General features: G+C 41.6%; 1 protein-coding gene across 1 annotated transcript in view; it reads right to left on the bottom strand.

Annotated features, from left to right (window-relative positions):
* The window catches only part of SLC1A2 (solute carrier family 1 (glial high affinity glutamate transporter), member 2), a 30,415-nt gene extending 24,931 nt beyond the window's left edge, over positions 1 to 5,484 (bottom strand). The window contains exons 1-3 of the mRNA XM_010586018.1: positions 5,355 to 5,484; positions 3,460 to 3,612; positions 2,564 to 2,814 (exon numbers count right to left, since the gene is read on the bottom strand). Of these exons, the coding sequence (XP_010584320.1) occupies positions 2,564 to 2,814; positions 3,460 to 3,612; positions 5,355 to 5,484 (534 nt within the window). The remainder of the gene's footprint in view (positions 1 to 2,563; positions 2,815 to 3,459; positions 3,613 to 5,354) is intronic.
* Between the last annotated feature and the right edge of the window lie 14,561 nt (positions 5,485 to 20,045).

Raw genomic sequence — 20,045 nt, 5'->3', positions numbered from 1 at the left:
AGAGAAAATACATGCTGACACCATTAAAAGCAGTTAATTTTCCTCCGAAATAGAGAGACACGTGATGCCTAACTCCTTACTGAGGCGTTAAGGGCTAATAGAAGGCACAAGTTCCATGTGGAAAGGAGCGTGACTTACTTTGCAAATGAAAGATGGCTTTGCGACAGAGGTTTCACTGGCAATTAGTTTGGAATCTGATAAAATGAAACACTGGAAAGCCAAAAAGCTCGGTAGCTTTTCTGACTAAGTTTAAAAAACAATCAATGGAATTGGTGATCCACAACTAGTGAAGTGACCTGAACATTGATACTACACACACTGAAAAAGCAATATTAAGGTTCCAGGAAAACTAGCTGACACGGATAACTTAATTCTTCTTTCTCCCAGTTTTCATCCCTTTCTCAAGATATTTGACCTCTTTAAACTCACCAGAAATTTAATTCTCCTCTCTTCCAGAGTTCAAATGAGAGAAAGGAAGAAAAAAAACATAAGCACCCTGCTCTCCCCTCACTCAATTTTGCAAAAATACATTTCACATTACATGTGATGTTTAGCCACCCACAGTTTGACCACATGACTGACATTCCCATGATAATTTGGAAATATTGAGAATGTTCTCTCTTTAAACCCCCAAGGACTATGTGTTTTTATGGGGAAGTCCATGGAAGAAGTGAAGCAATCCAAGCCATTTTGGCAGCTTAGGTTGCCCTCCATTCTTCCACCCCCAATGGCCTCTTTTCCCTTCCCCTCTTCTCTTCACTTTATTCTTTGGCCATAACCACAGTTTCGGCTATCATGCCATTTCACATAGGAACACTTAAGAACAAACAACAACAAACCCTGTTCCATCTTAAAAAAAAAAAAGTCTGCATTATTGCCAAACAATTTAGTTGTAGGAAAAAGCAGCTTACATACAAGGAATATGCTTATGCAGAAATTAGGAAGCATGCATTTTTCATTTATTTTATCCCTCGAAGTGAAGCTGTTTTGATTAAGCATTGGCGAAAAGCTTTTTTTAAATATCTTTATCAATGGTCTGGATGAGGGGATCGAGCGCACCCTCAGTGAGTTTCAAGACGACACCAAGTTGGGAGGCAGGGTCGATCTGCTTGAGGGTAGGGAGGCTCTACAGAGGGATCTGGACAGGTTGGATCGATGGGCCGAGGCCAGTTGTATGAGGTTCAACAAGGCCAAGTGCCGGGTCCTGCACTTGGGTCAGAACAACCCCATGCAGCTCTACAGGCTTGGGGAAGAGTGGCTGGAAAGCTGCCCGGTGGAAAAGGACCTGGGGGTATTGGTCAACAGCCGGCTGAGTATGAGCCAGCAGTGTGCCCAGGTGGCCCAGAAGGCCAACGGCATCCTGGCCTGTATCAGAGATAGTGTGGCCAGCAGGAGCAGGGAGGTGATCGTCCCCCTGTACTGGGCACTGGTGAGGCCGCACCTCGAGTCCTGTGTTCAGTTTTGGGCCCCTCACTGCAGGAAAGACATGGAGGTGCTGGAGTGTGTCCGGAGAAGGGCAACCAAGCTGGTGAGGGGCCTGGAGCACAAGTCTTATGAGGAGGGGCTGAGGGAACTGGGGTTGTTTAGTCTGGAGAAGAGGAGGCTGAGGGGAGACCTTATTGCTGTCTACAACTGCCTGAAAGGAGGGTGTAGTGAGGTGGGTGCTGGTCTCTTCTGTCAGGTGGCTGGAGACAGGACGAGGGGAAATGGCCTCAAGTTGCGGCAAGGGAGATTTAGGTTGGATATTAGGAAAAATTTCTTTACTGAGAGGGTTGTCAAACATTGGAACAGGCTGCCCAGGGAAGTGGTGGAGTCACCATCCCTGGAGGTATTCAAAAAGCACATAGACGAGGTACTCCACAGCATGCTTTCGTGGGCATGGATGATGGTTGGACTCGATGATCTTGAAGGTCTTTTCCAACCTAAATGATTCTATGATTCTATGATTCTAAAATTATCTACCTACAGAGCAAGCAACACATGGTGCAAGCATTCTTCTTCCCCAGCATGCTTCAAACCTGGCCTGATGGAGCCACCTGTAAGTGCGTCAGCCACTTGACTGTATCATCCTCACCTAGTCTGGACTCTAATACAGCAATAGAAGTCATGGGAGGTTAGGTCTGAGGTACATTTCCACTGGCAACCAGCTGGAATGAAGATCATCCATATATTACAAACAGGGCATTGCAAAACCATCAGCTCTGTAACTAAGAACTAAGATCGAATTCAACCTGGATAAAAGATCCCATAATTCAGCAGCTGTTCAGCCCCAAGCCAGCATTCATGACTGTATATATTGTATAAGAAGTAAGGAAAAAAATTAATTTTACTTAACAACAAACTAAAAATAATCTTCTTTTAAAAAATCTATAAATTTAAATAACTGCAACATAAGACAAAGCAGCTATAAATAATGTTCTTTCATTTACCTGCTCAAGACTTAAGACCTGTATTTCTCTGCATCATCGTTTCTGTCATTCACCTAAACAATGACATTAACTCTACAGACATGCCTGGTGAGTAAAATATGCAAAAAATATTACCAAGAAGTAGAAGGATTTACCTGCTGAAAGCACGCTTGGACTAGGTTTTCAGGGAAGAGGTTTCGGATCAGATCCAAGAAAGCATCCAGACTAGATACTTCATCATTCTTCTTCCCTTGACCAAGCTGTTTCTTGAGTTTCGGATTCCCTGGATGGATGGCTAAAACCAAAATCACGCCCAGCACAGCAGCAATAATAGTGGTGGACATGTAGTAGACCATGGCTCTTGTACCCAATCGGCCACTTGCTTTAGCATCTAAACCAGACAGTCCTGCAGGTGTTTTATTTTAAGAAACAAACAAATATATTGAGACTCAATATCCACTTCAATAATCGTCAAATTAAAAACCTTTATAAATGGCAAATTTTAATGACTGCCTACAGGTGCCTACTTTTGTCCTTGTGAAATTCTCACCGCTAGATAGATCACTGAAGCTTCTCCCTCCACTTCTTATGTGAACAATGTCTGCTGCTACTAATTTGAAGAGAACCATTTAAGATTAAATCTAACTGCAGAGGAGGCATTGAAAAATAGAGAAGATATCATACCATTTTTTGCCCTTGATTGCTGCAAACTGGTCATGGTCTGGCTGACACCACAGCTTTAAGAAGGCCAGGCTTGCTAGTGTCATGCCATCTTATTTGCAAGGACCAATCCAGGAATTAGGTGAAACAGCATATTAAGAAATTTCTGATGTTCAAGAAGGTAGTATGTGTGCATGTGTTTGAAAATACATTCACTGGAGCATCTATGTATTAAAGCCAATGAAGTTAATCAGAAATTAACTCTGAAATACATGCTGCAACTGCAATATCCCTGGCAGGATCACACTATTATTCTTCCTCCATCATAAAAAGCAAACCAGGTGATATCTGGAGCAAGCATCTTAAAGTATTTATGGCTAATAGATCTTACCTGTGATTAAACTGGAGATAATTAAAGGGAGGATCAGCATTTTTAGCATCCTCATAAGTATATCTCCTGGGAAGGCTATTAACATGATGATGTCAGGGTCAATAGGTGTCGCTAGACGAAGAAGACCCCCACACAATGCACCCAGGATGACACCTGGAAGAAGAATAAAAGAGAGCAGGTAGGTAACATAACTATACCTGAATGTGCATTGATTACCTAGAAGAAAAAACTTTTACGCAAGGCAGCTGATTTTTGGTACAGAGACAGATTTTGGAAGGCCTAGCCTTCTGATTAATACGAGGCTGTAACATGCTTACCATGTATCTCATGATTAGAGAGAAGTGGTCCTAATGTAGAATTTTCTGCCAGTTGAGCTTGCACCTAATGTACTATTCTGCTTCTGCAAATACAAATTTGCTGCAAACCACAATGTTACTGAGGTTTAGTAATGCTGTGTAGGCCTTGCAATACACTGAGGGATACTCAAATATAATTCATATCATCGTTCTGGCAAATTTGAGGCACCAAGAGGTGAAGTGATTTATATAAGGCCATACAGAACTGACGGAAGAGCCAGGGTTAGGACGCAGCTCTTCGGGAGTATGACATCTAGCTCTCAACATAAGAATGGTACCACTTGAAAACAAGGTCAGCATGAGTAGCTATTTTACAGCATACGAAAAACCCTGCAGGAAAGCTAGAATAGCCTTGTGAGTAAAACAGATTCAAGTCTCATTTGGGCGGGGGGGTCGGAAGGGAGTGCCCGATCTGGAATACTGCACATATCATTGAAGAGACTCCTAGTACTCATTTATTACTCCTTCCCTTTGATGGTCTGCATCCTTCTCTTCTCTTTGTGCTTATGTTCTCAAATCACAAACAATCCCTTCATCACTTACTTTGATTTCTACAGTGATAACACCTAACCATCCCCTCAGGACTGAGGCTGTTAAAGCATAGTCTAGAGAAGAAAAGGCCACGTTTCCTTTCAAACGTGGTCTTTGTGAATGGATATTTTATGTTTACATCCAGGCTGCCTTTGTCTTCCTGACCCCACCCCAAGTCCCAAGTGTAACAAAACTCGACAGGAAAGCCTGAGTTGTGATTTGCAGCAACTATGAGTCTTTGAAGTATCTGTTTGATAAAATGGAAAATATACATGTATTTAAAACTTGTTCTGGAACTGCATCAGGCACCTTCTAAAGATGATGCAAAGCAAATACTGCCTGAACACTTCTGCAGCATGGGTTTTGAAGGCTGAAAAATATGGATGTGAAATTTGCAGCTCAAGACCAGCTGCAGCTGGTCTTTCAAAAAACAACAAAACAGAGTATGTCTATGAATTTGCTGCGTTTGGCTGTTAGGCTTTCAGTGAAAAAGAAACAGGCAAAGAGCCAGTGAACCACAATAAAATGTCAAACTGTTCCATATTTGGAAGCTGCTAAAGCCAGAGGCAATATTCAGGATGAGATCATGGAGTGCTGGCTTACAGCTACAGAGAGGGGGACAAACCTTAAAAGTAGCGGAGCATGAACTGAGCGATAAAAGATGAAGGAATGGAGTTTTTGGAGGGTTTTTGTCTTTTTTCAAAAGACTGAGAGAGAAAATGTGTAGTGCATTTAGTTCTACTGAATGACATCGATCTGACCGGCCTTGGGCTTTAGCTGGCACTCCATTCAAAACCAGATACACGATGTATCTCAGTGGCATGGATTTGCTCCGTGTTTTGTCACTAACACCCTACACACCAGAAGTAACGCAACTATGCCTACGGGCATCCCACTTACTCTGTGGCTGTTCAGCTGGAACTGCTGATGGCCACAGACAGGGTCTGTGGTACCACACGAATAAATGCAGATACACGCAGAACGTCCAGACCAGCAGATGCAGCTTACCTAACACAGTGAGAGTCAGGAGCAGATTCCTGTGGAGCGACTGGCAGAACTGCACACATATGTTCCTGGATCTGTGCTCCACCGGACTTAAATGACTTTCATGCATCCGCACTTCTACTTGCTTAGGCATATTGTTGGCACTAGAATAAAAAATGAAAATCAAGTAAAAGTTACAGCAAAAGATGCCAAAAGTGAGAGGAAAGTCTGGATTACTTCCATCATATATAACTGGGGAATCTGATGCCTATTCCATCGCTTCCCACATTTCACAAACACTGTACGTTGACTGCTCTGAAGAAGTCTCTGAAACGGCAATGGTTTGTCCTTCTAAAGGAGTGGCCTTTAAGGTATTTTTTGCAGTTCTCTCTCAAACGGTGGAGATGTAAACAGAATTAATTCACTGGACACATCATCCCAACTGTTTCATGGGCTAACTATTGGTCTTGAGCTAGAAAATTCAGTTTCCCCAAAGATCATAGCTGTCTACTTAAGTAGGAGACATGGCTGAAGAACGAAGTTTCTATTAGCAGGAAAACGCAGATTTTAATACTTTATTTAATTACGATTCAGGAAAAGAGTTTAAAAATGAGGATTTATTTGCAAAATAAAGCATTCCAGGATATTTTGCTTAATCTTCCCAAAACGTTTCATTTCAACATTAACATTTTATTGTAATATAATCAGAATGCTGAGGTCAAAAGAATCTTTTTCAAGTTGGTTCTAATGAGACTTGAACAACTGCCACTGAAAATTAGTCAGAAAACTACGCGTTCCCCAAGAAAACCTTTGGTTTCATTGAATTGGCAGTGATTAGAGGAAAAAGTTTTTTTACTAACTCTGGTTTATATTTGAGTAAGTGATATGCACGAGGGCAGAACGTTGAAAGCCATGCGTCTAACTTTCTCAACAACTCAGAAATCATTAGCAACAGGCTCCATTTTTATATACAAAATATTAAAATGTACTTGAAAAAAATACTAAAAATACTATTACAAATAAAACATACAGTTTCCCTAAACGTTAAGGCTGTCTACTTAAATATGAGAAATGGGTAAAAAACAAGTTTTTTATTATCAAGAAAATATATATAGGTTTTGAGATCTGCTCTTATGCCAGCTTAGGACAAGATTTTAGAAAAAGGAAGCCAAATCTTCTTCTACAACAGCAGACCGAGGTCTAGAGACCTAAAACAGGTCTGCAAAGATCTATAAAGTTTCAATGTTCTCAGTACTAAACCATTTCCAGGGAATCAAACTTTTTTTTTTTTTGTTATATATAGTATAGCTTGTTGTCTTCATAAAGTTTCTCAACAGAGTTACGATTAGACCTGTAATAAGAATTCAGTCGTTTTGATACAAATAGTTCCATGATTTTCCCTTTCAATGAAACGGCATTTCTTTCCAATACATTTGGTTGTTAAAAAAGTAACACCAGCAGAAAATGCACTAGAGGATACTCTTTTTTGTAAGGGGGGAAAAAACCCTCCAAGTGTTGTAATTTTAATTTTGTGCCTTTTAAAATCTTTTACAATGGTGGTTGCAACGAAATGTACTCTAATGGTGGAACAGCAAACAAGAATATCAGTGCACATTCTGACAGCTTAAATGTGAGGCATGCCTACTTCCTGAAGGCTTATGAATGCAAGTATCAGAGATACGTAAGGATTAGCTGGAGGATAATGTGCATAGCAGTTATTTGGGGAATTACGAGAAAGATGAGACAGTGTCTGCAGTCTTTGTGCACGTGGGCCACAAAGCCGTGAAATCACTGGTGGAAGCGTGCCACAAAATCAAGGAACTTGGGATCCAAACTTTGCAACTGCGGACTACATCTAGTTTCACTTGCACTCTGAACACGAATGTACAACTTGTTTAGACCTATTATTCACTACAGGTTGATTATATATTCCTCTTAAACTTTGAAATACTGACAGCTGAAAGTAAATCAAAAGAAAGCCTTAGAGGCTCTTCCATTAGCAATTTAGTAGGCATAACGGGAATGGATCAGTAAACAGAAGCACTCGATGATGTTGTGTCTTCCTAGGATTTTGCTTTGGGCTAGGTTTAGTCTGGTTTCCTGGACCTTTTCCCACCTGATGCCATGCCTACAGCTTCATACCGTCCAAAGGAAAGCCACCTCACAAATACCTGCTTCCTCAGCTGTGGGCCTTTTCTCTAATTCACAGACAACTGAAGCCCATCATTCCTCTGACACCACTGCTGAAGGAAGTCCTCCCACGCAGAAGCAGGTCTCCGGTCCTGCTCTTGTGTTCAAGCCTTATTTCTATTCCCATCCATTTCTAAGTGACAGCACGGTGTTTGCTGGCCAGATCCCCCTTCCACTCCAAGTGTGGTCAGCATACAAACGAGGTTCATGACAGGAGGGGATGGTGCACCTACTCCCACGGCTGCAGCGACTGCGTCAGGATTATGCCCCAAGTGAGCCAAAGCCAGCCCTGCTTGAGGTGGTCAAACAACACAGAGCTTTTACACGATAGCAACCATCTTCTTCAAAAGTTCAGCCACGTAAAGTATAGATAACCAAATACCCTCTGAGAAGAGAAGGAAATGAGGACACAAAGTTCTTTAAGGATCTTCCTAAACTTCCAGGAACTGAATACTGTATTGTGTGCTTCTCTCAAGTGCAAAATACGGGTTTTACACTCCCCAGCTCTTCAAGATGGTAAGGGAACCTTCAGCACGGACTGAAATTCTGATTGGTATGGGTTTTTTAAAGAAAAAGACCCAATACTAAAATATGCTAACCATCGTTGTGGAAGGTGGCAAAGCTGAGCTACACGAGCAGGTGGAGCACACCCGAGCGAGATGTAAACAGCACATGGCAACAATGGGAAAAGATTGTGAGGCTTTAACAGCACAGGAAGGCATATATATTACAGAGACTGTTAATATGTTTTGGAGGGCTTTAAGGGTTTTTAAAACTAGTCGTTCATGATAAAGCAGAACTCCTAGCTTGCTTAATGCTTTTGCTTCACGTTGACCTATTCTCCGACTGGAGGAGGAGTGAGATTTGGAAAGCCCCGGAGCCAGCTGGAGCCAGGAAAAGAGACATAGTAACCACTGGCCTAAAAACGGGAAAGAGAAAGAACCCACCTGGAGAGGAGAAAAAGGACCCGAGGAGAGGGCAGACCACCCCAGACCCCCAGATTACTGCTGGACCAGACTATGGCGCGAGGGACGGGAACTCAGGTTGTAAGGGCGTAATTTCCCAGGGATTTTGGTGTTTGGGGTCCCTCTCTGGAGGCACCCTGCTCGAGCTGTCTAGATTTGCACACCACGGATGGAACAAATTACCTTTTTATTTTGAAGGCCTTGATGAGAGGTTCTGCTGTGGGGAACCCAGGGTCGATCCCGAGGGTGAGCGTGCGTGTGTGAGGAGTGGGAAAGGGCACCCGTCGGCTCGCCGGAGTCGCCTGCTGGGAAGGGGCTCCGCTCCGAGCAGGTGAAGTCTCGGGTGGTCTCTGTGGGACTCCTTCACCGGTGTGTGAATGCTCGGCCAGCGGCTTCTGCCTTAACAGTTTGGCGACCCAGATGGTACCCTAGGTCGCCCGCAGAACCTCTCGGATCCAAACCTCCGACTGCCGGCACAGGGTGAGTTCACCCGAGGATTTTGGACACAGGAGGCACCCAATCGTTAGAGTGGTGAGCGTTAAATCCCCTAAATTCAATATAGGGAAAAGGACAGAATTCAGGGGGTTCAAGTCCCGCCCAGAAATATTTTAAGGGGGATTCAAGTAAAGCACTGAATCCAGCAACTCTTAATACCTCTGCCAGATGACATAGAGGAACACCGTCAGTGTGAGCAAGCAATCCACGTTGTAAATAAACCTCCAATAGACTTAACAGATGAACCGATATCAAACCCTGATCTAATTCTATTTGTGGATGGCTCATCCTATTATCAAGGTGGTCGAAGGCACACCAGATACGCCATAGTCAGCCAAAAATGGGTAAGAGAAGCGGAACCACTCTCGGCAAGAACAACTGCACAAGGAGCAGAATTAGTGGCACTAATGCGTGCAGCACACCTAGGGAAAAGAAAGCAAGTTAACGTTTATACTGATTCACGATACGCCTTTAGAGTGTGCCGTGCTACTGGAATGCTGTGCAAAGAACAAGGCTTCCTAACATCATTGGGAAGAAGAGTGGCAAATGGGAAGGAAATACAAGACCTGATGGAAGCACTCCAACCACCTAGAGAAATTGCCATAATGCATTGCCCTGCTCATTCTAAACTAAAAACAGAGATCAGCCAGGGTAATGAAGTAGCCGACGTTGCCACGAAAGCCGCTGCGTTACAGCCCTGGAAGGCATGTATGGCTGCAATACCCACACAGAACCAGAATAAATGGCCGGATCTTACCGATCCAAAAGCAGTGTATGAAAAAAGACTGCTTAAAGGAAGAGAGATGGGAAAAATGGGAAGCTAAACAAGAAGAAAGTGGGATTTGGACAACTTGGGGAAAACTGATCTTACCAAAGAAATAAAGCAACACAGTGGCCAGATGATTCCATGACAAAACCCACGAATGAGCAGAGGCCATAGCAGAACAAATATGAAACAATGGTGGGCTCCAGGAATTTATGGAGCAGCAAAGAGAGTTGTTAGCAGCTGCCCAACATGTCTAAAATTCTCAGACACTCGGCCTCATAAAGAGCCTGGAGGGCAGCCTTGGGCATATTTCCCCTTCCAAAGACTCAGATAGATTATGCTGACATGCCCCCAGCAAATGGATATAAACATCTTTTAGTTATAGTGGACCAATTATCTGGATGGGTAAAAGCATTCCCGACATAGAGGGCAGATGTGAGGGGACTAGTAAAAGCTTTATTGAAAGAAATAATACCAAGGTATGGAGTCCCCAAATCAATAGAGTCAGATAGGGGCAGCCACTTTACAGCAAATGTAACAGGCCAATTGTAGAGATCCTTAGGCACAGAGAGAAACGTAAATACCCCATACCATCCACAATGCTCAGGCCAGGTGGAAAGAATGAATGGAACATTAAAAGACAGGATAGCAAAAACCTGTAAATGTACAGGCCTGAGATGGCCCAATGCATTGAATTTGGTGCTACGGGACATTAGAAACACCCCACGGCGGCATACTCCTGTGGAGATACTATTTGGGAGACATTTAGCCATACCAGGGACTTATACCCCAGCAAAGGCCAGCCTGTTGGAGGAAGATGAACAATTAACACAATATGTGATAAGTATGCAGCAGCTTCTCCCTTAACACCGTGCAGAGATGTTACAAAAAGTGCTGACAGATGAATATCATCACATGAAAAATGGTACCACAAAGGGTAATAATTAAGCATTTGCACTGTTAGCACTGCTCTTAGCAATGAGATTTTTATTACCAGACCAGAGACAAAGTACTGTTCCAGGCTTTTGAGTGTGTTGCAGGGGGGAGAGGAGGGAAAACAATAACGAAATAAAAACCTTCTGTGAAGCATAAGAGAAGCTTCTTGTGTGGCACATGACAAAATCAGTATTTTGCATCAGAAATTTTCTATCCAATTACTAGAAGAGGAAAATCTGTTTGACCTCTGAATCATGGAAATGAACTTTTGTCTTATGGACTGAGTCATCCTCCTTGTGCTGTTTTTGTGCCTCTATTTGCATCTTGTAAACAATATTTGGCTCCAGAAGAATACGGAACTTTTTGCACCCAAAACCTGCAGTCACATAATGACATAACTGCAAGAAGTTCCTACTGAAGTCAATGGAAGATACACAGATTAGGGCAGAATCTGGGCCCTTACGGACCAGATCCCCTGGTTCTGTCCTACTGCTCTGCTGTCTCTCACTGTACATCAGTGCGTGCTCACATGCACAGCTTTCTCCATACCATGAAGGCCACAGTGCCACATTAAAGCATGCAGTGATGGGGCTTAAATAAGGCTTTCCTGTGCTTCATGTTTTCTTGCTGAAGGAAAAAATTAATGTATGACAGAGTGGAGCCTGACTGCACCCCAACCCACGGGCAGTGCTGGGACTCGAACGCAAAGCCAGAAGCGTACCAACAACATGAGCCCCTTCCACGCAACTGAACACCGCTAATATAATCTCTGTGTTAATAATACCTCTGTATATAGGTAAGTATCATAAAACAGTGCAGAATGCATTTTAGCAGCTGTGATCTTTCAAATGTGCAAATGATTATCTTGGTTAAATAAACCATTGTTCCACTGCGCTGAGCTTCTATGGCTATTCAAACAAACGAAGCATTCTGAATGCTCGTCTGAAATCCATCAGACCAAAACCTCTTTTAGTCTAACTTCACTGAAGCCAGAACATGATAATATAAATTAGTTCTGCTCATTATTTTCATATGTCATAGTGACAAGCAGCCAAACAGCTAAGCTCCAAAATAGGCCCACAGAGAACCGTAAGAACTCAGACCTTCAAAGATAATATTTTCTGCCAACTACAGGCACTTGAAAACATTGACAGGACTTATAAAAAAAAATGAACCAAATATTGGAAAATGTGTAGTCACATGAAAGAGCACATCACATGAAACAGCACATACCAAGAGCTAGACATATGTGGTGGCTTTTGAATGACTGAGTATGATCTTCTGCCTAGCCCAGTGTCACCTCTCCTCCTCCCTTTTGAGGCAGCGCTTATTCCTAGAAAAGGAGAGGAACTCCTCTGAGCCCAGGAGATTTGATTTTTATTCACATTAGGAGAGTACAGAGCGTCTCAAAGTGAACAAAATCTGTATTGTCACTGACTTCAAATAAGCTCTATTCTGCAAAGGCAGTTTAGTGGGCATGGCTGATGGCTGGACTCGATGATCTTGAAAGTCTTTTCCAACCTAAATGATTCTATGATATGTAAGTGCATTAATAGAAATAAGTATCAGAATTAAACTGCAATTTTACTGCCTTTTAAGCAAAGAAACAACCTCTTGCCTGAATAATCAGGAAGTTAGCTATTTGCTCTTTCCACTGTCCCTCATTCCCACAGTATGCACAAGGTGCAAGAAAAAATCTGTCCATAAGTATTTGATTTTAGATTATGTACATATTTACAGTTAGTTCTGCATGTAAGATACACAGTGCTATATGAGATAGTCCACTTATCTGCAATTTTTAAGCTGTAGTCTGTTTCTCTTGCTGGTTGCTATGTATAATGGTGTCAAAATGCAGGAAAACAATTCATTAAAATACAGAGATCCCTGGGATTTTTTGTTCCTATTTCCTCCAAGCATTTTTCTTGGGTTTTATTCTACCTCCCGCTGGGAAAGTCTGCTGTTCTATTTCTTTTCCACTGCTTCTTTCTTTCTCATGTTCCCACTGAAGTTTCTGGGCCTAAAAGGTTGGAAAAAAATGCTCTTTTCCTTGGTTAGCAAATATAACTCCTTTCCTCGCAAAAGTTAAGGGTTAACAATCTACACAGTGCTTGAGTGACAATGCCCTTTCATTTTCAGTCAGTTATGGGGAATGAACTCTGCATCTCCCAAGTACTTACCCAGCTTGACATAAACCTAGAGTAGAGACCAGAGAGAAAAATCTAATCTTTCATCTAAATGAAAAATGTAGGCTAGTAAAAATAGATGCTGTGGACAGGGTAAATTAGCAGAGACTGTGTTTAATCTGTATAAGGTATTTCAGCTGTATCAATTAATTAAGCAGGTAATTCTCAGTATAAAAGTCTGCTTTGGTTAGCACTGCCTGGAGATTGATTTGGTCTTGGGGGTGGTGAGTTGTTTAGAGGAGGGTTCTTATTAGCATAGCAAATGGCTGTTTTACAGTAGGATAACAGAATGAGGATAATAATATTTTTGGGACCTGGCAAAATAGCTCTTGGAGGTTTATTAAGAGTATTTAGTAGAGACTCAGGGTTTCAGCAAAATATTTAGGAAGGATTTAGGGAAATAGCATTTTCTTCCTGGAATACCATGAATAAAGCACCAGTTCATGTTTTGTAGCAATTGCTTCAGCCTAGGTAGTAAGAGTTATTCTTGAGAAAACAACCTTGGACAGACTGGCTTAAGTTTCAGTTCATGGTATAAGAACATCTCTCAAGCTAGATGTTTGCTGTCAAACCAAACACCGCTCTTCTGAAGCAATGAGTAAACAGCAGGCATACGTGTCAGTCCTTGTTCAGTTGTTCCTAGGAGGACTAGCCTTCTTAAGGAGAAGAAAAAAGAGGGCGGTAGAAAGTGGAACTAGCATTCTTGACTTCAGAATAAAAAGTGAACAAGCTGCAACTGTCTTCTGGCCAACCACCTAATACTCAGAGAAGTGGTTCAAATGTAGTCATAGCTGAAAAGTCACGGCAAAACCGGTGTGGTTTGGTGCATAGTAATCCTGGTGAATCCTCACCGACAGAGCCTATCCTAGCAATCAGTGGAATTGCATGAGAGTAAATAAGAGTTTGATCTGCCCTGAGGGATATTTGTGAGCAGAGAGTTTGGATCAGGATTGTATCTCTTCCCCTTTCCCTGGAGAGACAGTGTAACACCGATGATTCAGGATCACACGCTGTGTTCATGACAGGGAGAGAGAGTATGGATCTGCTCCACGCCACACCATCAGCTTATTCCTGTCCCATATGTAGGAAAGGGTCTGCTCTGGTTGCTAGACAAAAGATGAGTGACTACAAAAACTTATGGAACATCACCAGGACAAGAGGGATTTCACTAACTGGATGTGAAGAGTCCAGACTGTCTGCCAGAAGTCTTGTGAAATTAGGGCTTAAGTATCAGTTTACCAAGAAACTTACAGTTTGAATTGAAATAGAGCTGTCTGCTGCTTAAATTAATTATATCAAGACAACAGTTGCTGAGCTTCTTTTAGGAGACAGTCTGAGACTATATTCTTCTACTGTGCCATGACATGTGCTATAGCGTGGGGGTTTATTTTCTTAGATTAGATATATTTTTCAAACCACAGTGGAGCTGGTAAAGCTCATCATATACAGCCACAATATGACAGGCCATGCACGGGAAACAGCTAAAATACTTTTATTGTGCAAAGTATATATTAACTTTGGCACCACTCCTGCTAGTGATGTCCAGTTGTTAAATGTTGTATTTTACATCAATAAAATATTCTGGTCAGGTCTCAGCCTCTTCATAAAAACAAAACAAAACAAAAAAGCAAAAACAATCACACGAAACTGCTACAAACAAGAGTAACATAAGCTTTAGTCTGCATTAATAAGGGGTTTATTTTAAGCCTCTTGCTGCCGCTAAGCCCTTCTATTGAATTTTAACTGCAGTATGTAGGTTTTTTCTTGTTACTCGTAAGACATTAATGAATTCTGAGTGGAGATTTAGTCATTTACCACGGAGCCTGATTTGGCTGAGGGACCGGTATTACAAGCAACACCCTAAAGCATAACTTGCCTTTTTGCAGTGGGAGAAGAACATGTCTCCCTGGATCATTTTACAACCATGTTGTTATCCTCTGAGTGAGCATTTAGTATACATTCTGTGAGTTTAACGTAATCATATGAGTGAGTTTAATCGTAATCATATCAGGACAACCAGGTGATCAGGCCCACTTGGCATGGGTTTATGATTGGATATTAGGAAAAATTTCTTTACTGAGAGGGTTGTCAGTCATTGGAACAGGCTGCCCAGGGAAGTGGTTGAGTCACCATCCCTGGAGGGATTTAAAAGACATGTAGATGTGGCACTTAGGGACAGGGCTTAGTGGTGGTCTTGGCAGTGTTAGGTTTATGGATGGACTCAATGATCTTAAGGGGCTTTTCCAACCTAAATGATTCGATGATGCTATGATTCTATATTTAAATAGCTGACCAGTGGCATTCTTACTGAATCTGCAGGGAGGAGTGGTCTGCATGAACGCACTCCTCTCTCTGAATTAGTTAGCAGTTACATGTAACTCTTTCTTTTGCTTTTTTAAAAGTATTGTTCATGAGGTCATTTAGGAAAACAACTCTTCATGATCTACATGAGTTTGCAATCTTTGAACTTAGGCTCCATTTGTTCGCATTTTTAAAACCCTATTAGAATTGACAGAAGGTTTCTGCTCACTCAGTGCTTCCTTTAACAGTTTCTCCAGCTTTTGAATCTGGCTCAGGAAGCTTAATTGTACAGTGGAGAATCATAGAATGGTTTGGGTTGGAAGGGACCATAAAGATCACCTAGTTCCAACCCCCCTGCCATGGGCAGGGACACCTTCCACTAGACCAGGTTGCTCCAAGCCCCATCCAACCTGGCCTTGAACACTGCCAGGGATGGGGCAGCCACAACCTCTCTGGACAACCTCTTCCAGTGCCTCACCACCCTCACAGTGAAGAACTTCTTCCTTACATCTAACCTAAATCTACCCTCTTTCAGTTTAAAATCATTACCCCTTGTCCTATCACTACACGCCCTTGTAAAAAGTCCCTCTTTGGCTTTCTTGCAGACCCCTTCAGGTACTGGCAGGCTGCTATAAGGTCTCCCCAGAGCCTTCTCTTCTCCAGGCTGAACAACCCCAGCTCTCTCAGCCTGTCCTCACAGGAGAGGTGCTCCAGCCCTCTGACCATCTTCATGGCCCTCCTCTGGACTCGCTCCAACAGGTCCATGTCCTTCGTATGCTGGGGGCCCCAGAGCTGAACACAGTACTGCAGGTGGGGTCTCAGAAAGGGTAGTCTAGAGGCCATTTGAAAGCAGGAGCAAAGGAAAATGAAGTATAACGTGACACAATTTCTTTACAAGCACATGGTCTTGTTTTTACATATCTATCTTGAGATTACTTTTTCCCCCCCCTAGGGTTTCTTTATGTCTGATTGACTAATGTATTGACTTAAATATTAACTGGGCTGCAGCAATACACCTGAACAGTAAGAAAGAGAAGGGCAGGAAGCAATTGTTTTCTACTCACAGTCACATATCTTGTTTATGTCCACATAGATGGCTTTGAATAATCTCTTTAGACAGACTGCAGTGTGTGGATAAAGCCTCTTCCTGTGCAAGATTCTTCCTATTAACTTGCAACTTTTAGATTTTATGTAGCATTTTATGGCATATTATGTGAAACAGAAAATGAGTCCCTATGGAGAGGTTGTGAACTAAAGTTCACTTGTCATGCAACCCTGCACCATAAACCACATGAAGCCAACAAATCACATTGAATCACACTGGTTTTGTTAGAAAGAAGATAATTGTATTTTACACAAACAGGCATGTGACTGCATACTTAGAAACACTTTGGGAGTGTCAGGTAGGCAGGGGAGAAAGCAATCAGAATAACACCTAGGTGTTTGAAAGGAAGAGAGATGGAAATTTCTGCAGTAAGTTGCAAAAAGGAGATCTGTAACACCAACTCTCTACCCAGAGGGTGGTGGGTCTGATGGTAGGGAGCCACGGGAAGCTTTACAGATACCCTTCCAGCGGGCAGCCATGAACCCGCTGGCTGTGGGACCCCACAGAGCAGTGCCTTTGGCATCTCTTACCTAGTCATATGAAAACCTGATTTTTAACACTTCAAAGAGAGTGTGCGTCAGAGTGTCTCTGTGTGGGCACATTAGCAAGATAACTAGCTTTCTAATTTAGTGGCATGACAAAGCCTGAAAGAAAAAGGTTAAGTTACAGTTCCTAAGAACAAAGCCAAGGTAGTTATCCAGATCTCATGCAAGACAGGTGTCCCATGGACTTCCATGGTTCTTGGCCAGGAAGATCCCTAGCACTTTACTAGAACAAAAGTTTTAGTGATCAGAAATTCATTCCTTGCAGAAATACCTGAAAGCCCTATAGGTGCTTCTTGCGTCTGCATGCGCTGACCAGTCTACAAAGCGGAGTGAGCGACCAAAGACTTATATTATGATCCTCTCCTTGTGAGCATCTCCAGGGTGAGGTAACACTGCCTTGGTAGCGATTAGCTGTTGTTTGTAGGAAGACAGAATTTGTAATATAGCTCACATTTTAGCAGACAAAGAAAAAGCTTCCGTAATTCTTCCTATTTGCCAAGTCCTCTGATTCATACCAGCTGAGGATCTGGGCATGAACATTTTTCTTAACAAGTCTTTAAATTTGGCACTGATATATTTATGTGAAGCTCTGGTTCTGTCTGTTTACTATCTCTGCTTCTCTAATCCTGAACCTCAAGCCTAATCAACCTAAAAAAGCAAATCCTACTACAACATGGTAAAGAGTCAGATTTACTCTGAATTTCAGACCTTAAAGGGATACCACTTCTTTGTGGAAGGAGGGCTGCCAGTTTGTTTCTTGTTTGGAATAAACAAGGTGCATTTCTGTCTACAGGGATGGTATTCTATCCATCATTCAGACTCTAAAGCAAGAAAGTGTGTTTTAAACCATACAGTGTAATACCTACCATAAAGATGATCATTTATTTATGCAATGATGCACACATGGAATATCTCTTTTAACTGTCAAATTTGCGATAGGGCTTTATAGTGGTGTAACAACCTGGGAACTTGCATGCTTCATTACCCCAGAATTATGTACTAAGGCTCAGATGAAAAGTAATAGAATTAAGGATGAATCATGTTATTATTATGGCAAAGGACATAATAACAATGTGCTTCGTGCAAAAAAATTATCTACTTACTTACATGCTCAGAAACTCAGAGACAAGTAAAATCCTGATCTTGCATTTGCTTCTACCTGGGGTGTGCCAGGCAGCACAAAGAAAAAGGCTAAGAAATGATTGTGGATCAATGTAGTTTTCAAGGGCAATAAGCAAAGATTAAGCCAGTGAGAATGTGAGAAGATCAGAAATCTATCAGCTCCTAGACATGCTGGCTAGGGACGAAAAGGAGTAGAAGTGTGTGTGTGGGGAGTTTATATAATTCAGAGTAGTTCACAGAAAGGCAGACTGAACAAGGAGCTCTGAGATAGTAAGAATTAATTTTGTAATGACAATGGGAAACAAAATGCAAGTTCTCCTATGAATTTATTTCTTGAGTGATGGCTCTTGAAACACTTTTTCCTGCAGTAAATGCTCACAGGTTTGTCACTGAAAGCAGCTACACCAGTGATTTTGGACCACATCACTGGCACAGAACAAGTTTCTAGTGGCCACATAAATCTCCATGGATGAATTGGTGCATCAGAGCTCTACAATTAAGTAACCGAACACTGTTATTAGCATTCACCTAGACAGCGTTAGGGATAAAAAGACCCAATCTTAATTGCTTAATTTTTTTCTCACCAAATCTGTATATCAACAATTTATTAACAAAAGTATGATATGTGTCAATGAGCAGAAAAAATACAAAAAACAAGGAAAACCCTCCTTGCCTGTCTTGTTCTTAGTATCCACTTTGAAAATTCCCTATAGCTTTGATAGCAGCATGGAAGTACCCACCAGATACTTTAGGAGTCTTATTAATGCTGTGCTGCAATGAAATCACTTCCAGGTGATTTAAGAAATACAGCTCCAAAGTATCTTTCAACTGAAAACAGTGATCACAGATTTTCCTCTAAAACCTGCAAAGGGCACAAATAGATCCAGTTTGACTGGACTTCAGATAACCTTAATAAAAAGCAATGAATTCACTAAAAAATGCATTCAGTTCCATGGGATGTTTGTCAATGAGCCAGCACATAACATTGAAACCAGCACTAACCCTGTTCTAAAACATTTCTCAGTGCTTCCTGTGGGAGAAATCTCTCTTCCATAAATTATTGTGGATAGAGTCAGAAACTGTTTGCACAAAGAGCAACTACTAAGGAGGCTACAAGAAAACAGTTGAATGTCTATGCAGAAAATGTCAGAATTTGGATTCATGTACAGAAGCTCTGGATTAGTGTACAGAAACAACAGAAAGTCCCAATTTGCTCGTACATACCCTAACATGTTAATTCTGCTTCGACTATAGATAATGGTGTTTCTCAGCTGTTCTCCAAAATCTGACTTACAAGGAAATTTTAAACTATAAAGCTAATTTACCACTGCACTCTTGAGTGCCAGAAACTTCTATGATAGTGCAGAGGTCTTGTACCATAACATTATAAACAGACTATATTTGTTCACCAGTACAATGTTATTTCACAAGCGGAAAACCAAAAAAGACATTTTAAGCTTCTTCTCTCACCATATGGCATATTCCATCTTAAAATGCATCCTGTTCAAGAAACTTCTAGTCATTCTTTTCTCTTACTCATTTTGTTTGGGTTTTTTTTTCAGAGTCCTTGCTTCTCTTTTTATGCCAATATGCTTTTATTATAGACAGACATCCAGATTGCTTTAATCACAACTATTGCTCCGACAAAATTGCTTTGGCCAAACTGTGCTCATGTTCCTTGAAAACAAGTCTCAACAAAAATTATTTGGGCTGGGCCCTGAAAAAGCAAAGAAACTTAGTTTTGAAGACATACTAACTTCCTGTAGTATGTTAAAGAGATTACAGATATCAAGTGTAGCATACTAGAATCACTTGTGACATTATTTTAGCTGTACAGCTCGGCATGCTCCTTTGAGCAGTATTTATGATCACACACAACAAGCTTTGATGAGTGCATGCCATCTGCTGGAACCAAAACAGCTTCTTACGGAGGAAATCCTAAAAGCCAGCAACAATTTTCACTCAGTGTAACGCATCTTTTTCATTGGCTCATGTGCCTTCGTAATTGGGGTTTGGAGCCTTTTTTTCATACCGTACCTTTAAAACAAATGAAAAACAGTAGTAAACACACTGAGACCACATTCTTCGGTAAGGAGGGAAAAGCTTC

The sequence above is a fragment of the Haliaeetus leucocephalus genome, unplaced genomic scaffold, assembly GCF_000737465.1.
Source record: "Haliaeetus leucocephalus isolate CR32 unplaced genomic scaffold, Haliaeetus_leucocephalus-4.0 Scaffold138, whole genome shotgun sequence".
Taxonomy (NCBI): Eukaryota; Metazoa; Chordata; class Aves; order Accipitriformes; family Accipitridae; genus Haliaeetus; species Haliaeetus leucocephalus.
The sequence above is the reverse complement of the archived record's forward strand: the minus strand, read 5'-3'. Positions and strand labels throughout refer to the sequence as shown.